Below are 8,053 nucleotides of genomic sequence, written 5' to 3' on the forward strand. Positions count from 1 at the left end.
CTTTACTGTAATATCATTGTGACACCACCACACTTTATACAGAAATATACACTGTAAAAATTTCTTTTCTAAGTTGTAAATAAAACAAAGATTATTGAAATATGCTTTACCAAAAAAAAAAAAAAAAAAAAAAAATTGTTTATTTCAATGTGTTACTTGCTGTTCGTGAACTGCATCATTTTTTTTTTCCACTTTTCATTATTTAGAGACTCCTGACATTAAAGGAGTTGTTCACCCAAAACTGAAAAGCTCTTCACCCTCAGGTTATTCAAGATTAAGATGAGTTTGTTTCTTCATTAGATTTGGAGAAATGTAGCATTGCATCAGTGTCTCAGCAATGGATGCTCTGCAGTGAATGGGTGCCGTCATCTGGATAAGACAATAGCTGAAAAAACTCCATCATTAAAGTGTTTAAACCTTTACTTCCTGCTGAAGGATCTAAGGATCCTCAAATGCAAACAGTTTTTTGCTTCAAGAGAGCAACCATACAATTGTGTTGTGTTTTACTTCTTGTGTTCTTTTATAATGCAATTAATATCCATTTATTAATTAATTCATTTATAATAATTTATCATTCAATCATTTTATTATTCAATTTAATCACAATATTAATCATTTATCCATTATTAATCATTTATCCATGTATATACTAATTTCTTTAATTCATTAATTGATTTTTTTTTATATTATTTTTCCATCGTTGTTTAGTCTTATGATGTGTGGTTTGTCTTCATGAATAAGAGATTAGGAAATTCAAGGTTTATGGGAAGTTTGTTGCTGGTAAAAGACTGTTAATACAGTTTTGGGTAACAGATAAGACTTGCTATTAACGGGTTTTGGGTATTAGACTTTTTTGCTGACTAGCTGTTCTGTTACCAGACAAAACAGACATTTTCTGACCTGATCTTGCATCCGGAGCTGGGTCTGTTTTTTCTGGCATGGAGGCATGATCTAACACTGCTAAAACAGTCCAAACTCCATAATTACGCTTCCTCCAGTGAAAAACTCAGTCTCCTGTTGTCTCTCACATCAAAATCCACACACATATTTTTAGAGCTGTTTTGGCTTTCTTGATCTGTGCAGATTTCTCTCCTGATTCAGACCAGAACACTTTTTCACCAGAGGAAGCGTTATTATGGATAGAGGACTTGTGTTATGTTTTTTATTAGCTGTTTGGACTCTCATTCTGACGGCACCCATTCACTGCAGAGCACCCACTGGTGAGCAAGTGATGCAATGCTACATTTTCCCCAGATCTGTTCCAATGAAGAAACAAACTTATCTATGTCTTTAATGGCCCGAGGGTGAGCACATTTTAATTTCTGGCTGAACTATTCCTTTAATGTGCTCAGATCAAGCAGGGCTAAGTGTGTCTGTTTTCACACTGCCGTGTTTCTTCATACCGCTTTCACTGGAGAAGTCTTTTATGACACTGTAATAAACACTTACAGTGCTTTTGCTCGCTCGGCTCTGATCTGACCTGCGTTTACAGACACAGAGCCTCTTAAAAGCAGCGCGAAACTTCTGCGACATGGCGTTGTAGATGATGGGGTTGACGGCGCTGTTGGTGTAAATGCACATGCGACAGAAGAGCAGGAACCAGGTGTTGAGATACGGCGGATCCATGAAAGAATTCACAACTACTAGAGTCCTATACGGCATCCAGAGGAGAGCGAACAGAACCACCACCACCACCAGCATCTTTGTGACCTGCAACACAAGTCAAGTCAGCTATTTTTATACAATGCATAATACAATAGAGATCGTTTCAACACGTGCAGCAGATGCTACTGAGGGGGAAATGGAAATGTGAGCTGCTGCATTTGTTTTGTGTATTTACTTTCAAAGGCAGAGCAGTTGCACGTGATTGCATAATTTTTACACTTTCTGAAGAAATGTGAGTTGTGCTTTGATACTCAAAACATCGCACCATAATGCTAGAAGTTCTTGGTGGTTGATTGGACCCTCTATGATATGCTGGTCTCTAGAAATTGCTCAGATGCTCCTTAATGTGAATTTTTGCCTTTTTTATTATCTGCCAGGCAAAAACGACAGTCTACATGTCACTGTCTCGGAAACACTCCTGCTTACATATTATATTGTTGATTATATATGTAAAAATCATATTTTTGTAAGATGATAAAGAACATCATCTCACCAAAAATAATAATAATATCCATTTGTACAGTAATTATTAGAGAGTTGGACTTGTAACCCAAAGGACGTAGGTTTAAGTCTGGGTGCCGGCAGGAATTATATATATTTCATAGAAAATATATATTTTTTAATGATTATATTATTTTTAATGATTATATAATGAATATATATATATCAGGGTTATTATAGTTAACTAAAACTATATATAAAAAAATGTTATTTAGAAAAAACTAATAATGTTATTTATTTTAACTAGTTCCCAAAGAAACGTTCTCATTTTTATTTAGTTTAACTAAAATAAGTAAAACTGAATAAAAAGTAAAAATATATAGACATAAAAAAGAATAAAAATAAAAACAGAAAATTACTAAAACTTTAACAAAAATAACAGTAGAAATAGAAAATATTCAAATAAAAATAATTGCAACTATAAAAACAACATAAATATATATATTGTCTTTCTTTCTATCTACACTATACGTTTTATTGGAAGACAAACAAATACATAAAAATAAATGAAATAAATATTTTTTCTTTATATTTTCTATGAATTACACAGACACATGAAAATAAAATCTTTTTTTTTTTTGTTTCTTTATATTTTCTAGAATGAACATGATTGACAGACAGACAGAGGGCACCTGTTTTCTGGATGACGCTGCGCTGTTTGCTCTGCAGGACACTTTCACAGAGCTGTGCCGTCGGCTCTGATGGACGGACAGTTTCTGCTCGGACAGACTCGTTGGCAGCGGGTCTTGAAACAAGATCCTGGCGATCAGACCGTACAGAACCAAAGCCACGACGAGAGGAACCACATAAAACAGCGTGAAGTCCAGGAAGTAGATAGGCATATAGAGGTTCCTGGACACCCGATAGCCGCAGCGGACCACGACGCCGTTAGAATAAACCGTCTCATTGGTGTCCACCAGGAAGAACCACATGATGCAGTAGAGAGAGGTGAAGATCCAGACGCAGGCGATGATCTTCTTGGCTCTCGATACGGTGCAGATGAACTGGGCTTTGATGGAGTGGCAGATGGCGATGTAGCGCTCGATGGTGAAGGCCGTGATGGAGCAGGATGAGACGTTGATGCCCAGGTACTGCAGGTACGTGATGCAAACACAGCCGGCGTAGCCATAGATCCACGAAGCCATGACCTCGGAGATGTTTGGTAAACCGGCGGCCAAAAGCACGGTCAGATCAGCCATGGCTAAACTCACCAGGTAACAGTTGGTCGCGGTCATCATGTGTTTGCTACGGATCACCACCAGAACCACCATGACGTTCCCCGCAATTCCCACGCCACAGATGAGAAGCGACAGAGAGATGGTGACCGCCTGAACCTCCAGCGAGTTCTCCGGCATTGTGGCCAGAGTCTGACCGATGCTGGAGTTTCTGTCAGGATATGTTGAGGTGCTGTTATCCATCCTGGTGTTTCTCAAGATATTCCCATTTTAGCCATCTCAACAAAAATCCTGGAGAAAGTTTGAGAAAAATGAAGAAAAATGCAATCACCACCATCATCACTGCACCAAGATTTCTCAGTTTTTAGATTTCTTTAGAATTTTTATTAATATAATTAATATTTATTTTAAATAATTAGTTTTTATTTTTATATTTTGTGTTTTCATTTTAATTTTAAAATATCTATATATTTGTTTATACATTTTTATTTTAGGGTTGGTTATTTAAGTGCATCAAGTTAAAGTAAATGAAAATGAGAAATAAAATAGTGGAAATCAAATAAACAAAAAATAGCAGAAATAAAAGAATATATATATATATATATACACAAAACTTTTTTAATTTTATTTTGTTTCAGTTAAAGTGTTTTTTTTTTCAAATGACAAAAAAAAAAAGTTTTTATTTTTGTTTGTTCTTAGTCAACTGTAATAACCCTGATACATAATTCCATAATATTTATAGATCATTTTACACATTAACTGAAAAATATATGCTGAAGGCTTATCCCCTACTCTTTTTTTTTCAAAAGCAGCATCACTTCCACTACTACATTTCATTTATACAAAAGATACAATAATAAAACAGTTACTTAAGACAAAACCTTTATACACAATTGAAAATCTCACCTTTAAGAAATGAATACAATTGTTTCGTAAATTTCATGTACAAATGAATGCATGTGCTCTCAGATGTGATCAGATGCATGAAATGTCCCTCACCGTGAAGCTGGATGATCTTCCAGACGATGGATTCAGTTTTAGTTCACTAACGGAGGGTGTTTCTTCTCCAGAGAGCTGCAGCATCCACTGAGAGAATCAGCATCAGTCCTCTTCTTCTCTTCTCTCTCCTCCTCTTTCTCTCACTGCCAATCAATCTCTCTCATCTGTCTCTTCATTCTTGTCTAAAGCTTTTTGTTCAGTTATTAGTAGCATATTTAAGGGCTCTTTTTGTTCAGTTATTAGTAGCATATTTAAGGGCTCTTTTTGTTCAGTTATTAGTAGCATATTTAATGGCTCTTTTTGTTCAGTTATAAGTATCATATTTAATGGCTCTTTTTGTTCAGTCATTAGTAGCATATTTAAGGGCTCTTTTTGTTCAGTCATTAGTAGCATATTTAAGGGCTCATTTGGGTCAGTGGCCATCATCAACTGATAATGCTGCTTTATAAGTGATGAAACACCTTCACTAATGAATCTTTCTTCTCTCTCTCTCTTCATTAATTTCTGTCTTTGTGTTCAGTTAAGAATTAGTTCATTCAAGTTATTTTGCGATGAAGGTCATGAACTGATGAAGCTGCTTTGGTTTTCGTCTTTAAACAACAAGAGTCTAGAAAACTAATCTACAATACATAAAACAACAGCAAACTAAGCCAAAGATTCATAACCCAATCAGAAAAGAGTATCTTTTGACTAACTGTTAGTGTGTGAAAATGTTTGCACACAGCAGTGATTATTTACCCAAACATTTGCACTTATATGTAGCATAACCATTAAATCTCATGCATGAAATAAGTAAATAGATGAATATTCATTCATTCATTTAAATAAATATCAGTTTGCTGGTCAACTAAAAGCTGATGTGGCACTGCGACCGATCGGCTTCTGAAATTTTGCCCGACTTTCATGAGTCACCGATGACAAAGCTATTTGTGACCCTGGAGCACAAAACCTCCAGGATAATATGCATTGCTAAGAACTTCATTTGGACAACTTTAAAGGTGATTTTCTCAATATTTAGATTTTTTTTGCCCCCTCAGATTCCAGATTTTCAAATAGTTGTATCTCAGACAAATATTGTCCTCCTAACAAACCACACATCAATGGAGAGATTATTTATTCAGCTTCCAGAGGATATATACATCTCGACTGGTTTTGTGCTCCAGGGTTACATATGTGAACAGATCTTAAAATTCGAGACTCTTTAAAGTTTAGAGTTCAGAGCATTCAGTACTCATCAGTTTATCTGTAGTTTTATTTACTGGAATTCATTCTTAATGTCTGAATTTTCTCATTTATTATCCAGGTGGTCATTAATGTTTAGTTGAATTGTTTTCAACTGGTGCTCAAAGCACTTCATCTAAAATAATGGGGGAAATAATGAAGCGAACAGTCCAGATGAAATGGAAAAAAATACTATGAGGAATATATCATTTGAATAGGTCTGTGTTTTATCGCCCTGTATCTTACCTTCCCTGTTCTTCTGTTAAACCCTCCCAGCGGGCACCTTGATATCAATTTGACGTCAAATTATCTTGCTTAAGATACATGACATGATTTTAAAGTCAGTTTGGACAGCAGTTTCTTTCAATAGTTACCGGGTGGATTATGAAGTTAATACTCACGCTGAAATCAGTTAAATGTATATACAGGCCAATATATTTGACGTTCAGTTTACATTAAATCAATGCCATGGTTTAGATGTCAAATGGATGTCATATCACATTGACATCAGTGATTTGTGTGTTTTATTGATATTTATTGCATAAAAAGAATTCTTTGTCAGCCTGATTTAGTTTAAGAAGCATTTTTTTCTTAACTGGGGCCTCGGACAGCATGCATTTGCTACATCTCCCTTTTAATTATTAACATCAAACACTGACGTCAAAACACAGGTCAATTATCCAAATCAGACTGACGTCAGAAACTTGATGTCCACTTGACATCCACACATTGATGTCCATTCGTCCACCATCCCAGTGGGAACTTGATGTTGAGTGGACATCGAATTGACTTCAAACGCTGACGTCAAAACACAGGTCAAATATCCAAATCAGACTGACGTCAGAAACATTTCACATCCACACACGTGTCCTTTATCATCCAGGCATAAACCCACGATTCTGTATAATGCAGAATGTCACGGAATTTGGCCAGTTTTGAATCAGGAAAGAGCGCTGCACAGAAAATCACACTGAGATTGAGATCTGGACTATATTGATCATTGTTCACAATCAGAATAGGTGCATTTCATTTCGAATTTACATCTGTATTATTGATTTCAAGTTTGCTGAATAGAACTTTTCTTTCATACATTGCATGTTTTACATCAGTGTGTGGATGTGAAAAGGTTTGATTTGCATTTTTGACGTCAGTGTTTGATGTCAATGTTTGTTTTTTCAACATCAAGCGCCCGCTGGGACTGACTGATTAAAGGAAGTGATTGTGCAGCTCAAATGAGTTTGATATTGAATGCACAGAAATTGTAGACTCATTCGTTTTTACATTAAATGTAATATTATTACATGTACAAAATGCCAGTAAATAAGCATTACAAATGTGAACAGGCAACTACTATGGGTATTTATTAAATATCACACACACTGAATAAATAATCCAAACTAACAGAGAACAGAAAGAGAGGTAGAAAATTGATCCGTATTAATGAGCGAACAAAGATTAGTCACACTGTACGATCAACTGATCAATAAACAGTCACATACTGCAAAACCCATCATGTGACGTGCAGAAAACATTTCTTAAGTGCTGATATCAGTGTGAATAAATCCATGCAAACACATTTCAGGTGTATAAAGTGCATAAACACACCAGAACGAGACAGCAGTGCAATTTAGCGTTAAGAGACAGTAAGAGAAACACACACACACTCAGGTTTATATTTTCAAAAAAGTCAGTAATAATTAATCTCATTCAAATCCTCGATTTTTTTTTGTTAGAATTTTTCTAAACATTACATTTTTTCAATATAAATCTAATATGCTTTCCAATATGAATGAAATATAAATCTCATTTCCCTTCTGCTCCACTGTTAGTTGTTTTGAACTCACTTGAGCAGTTTGATGGTCTGACCGCGGAAGCAGTTTTTCTACCAAATTATATGTAATATCTAATTATTATATTAATATTCAACTCTTGCTAGATCTCAGCAAAAAATCTCAAGATTTATTTCCAGAACATGATGGGATACACTAAGCCTTGAATACTGCTCCGGAGCGGTATTCAAGATAGTGTGGATTTATTGTGTGTTAAAGGGGTCATATGATGCGATTTTAATTTTTCCTTTCTCTTTGGAGTGTTACAAGCTCTTGGTGAATAGAGAAGATCTGTGAAGTTGCAAAGACTAAAGTCTCAAACCCAAAGAGATATTCTTTATCAAAGTTAAGACTCGCCCCCCTAAAACGGCTCGTTCTAAGACGCCCCCACATATCTACGTCAATATGTGGGAAGATTTGCATAACGCCGCCCAGATATTCACACAAAGAAAGAAGGCGTATCTTTTATTCTCGCTGTTGCCGCCGGCGCCATTTCATGGAGAAGCTGTGTGTTTCACTGTGAAAGCGAAACTAGTTTGTTTGGCCTTCCAAAAGAACACGATATCCACTTCGTCATGCCTGGAACTGATCCGTGCTGGTCGCTGAGGAAATACATCAACTTCGCGCTCACCAGCCCAGGGTTGTCACATGTGGTTGCCGCGA

General features: G+C 35.8%; 1 protein-coding gene across 2 annotated transcripts; it reads right to left on the bottom strand.

Annotated features, from left to right (window-relative positions):
• Nucleotides 1-1,239: 1,239 nt before the first annotated feature.
• On the bottom strand, nt 1,240-5,305 carry LOC109113248 (thyrotropin-releasing hormone receptor). Of its 2 annotated transcripts, XM_042761571.1 has the most exons (3): nt 4,341-5,305; nt 2,799-3,632; nt 1,240-1,710 (listed from the first exon to the last, which is right to left on the bottom strand). In XM_042761571.1, exons 2-3 carry the CDS (start codon nt 3,582-3,584, stop codon nt 1,354-1,356), a joined length of 1,143 nt encoding a protein of 380 aa, XP_042617505.1. In that variant the 5' UTR covers nt 3,585-3,632; nt 4,341-5,305; the 3' UTR covers nt 1,240-1,353. The 2 variants fall into 2 exon arrangements, with proteins under 2 accessions (XP_042617505.1, XP_042617506.1); XM_042761572.1 differs by lacking the exon at nt 4,341-5,305 and having other exon boundaries at nt 2,799-3,705.
• Between the last annotated feature and the right edge of the window lie 2,748 nt (nt 5,306-8,053).

Source organism: Cyprinus carpio, chromosome A8, assembly GCF_018340385.1.
Source record: "Cyprinus carpio isolate SPL01 chromosome A8, ASM1834038v1, whole genome shotgun sequence".
Classification (NCBI taxonomy): Eukaryota; Metazoa; Chordata; class Actinopteri; order Cypriniformes; family Cyprinidae; genus Cyprinus; species Cyprinus carpio.

Coding starts and splice junctions, on each gene's coding strand:
- LOC109113248 (XM_042761571.1), bottom strand. CDS start 3,584: ATGGATAACAGCACCTCAACATATCCTGACAGAAACTCCAGCATCGGT. Junction 1,711..2,798: donor CAGCGTCATCCAGAAAACAG/GTGCCCTCTGTC, acceptor CTTGTGTTGCAG/GTCACAAAGATGCTGGTGGT.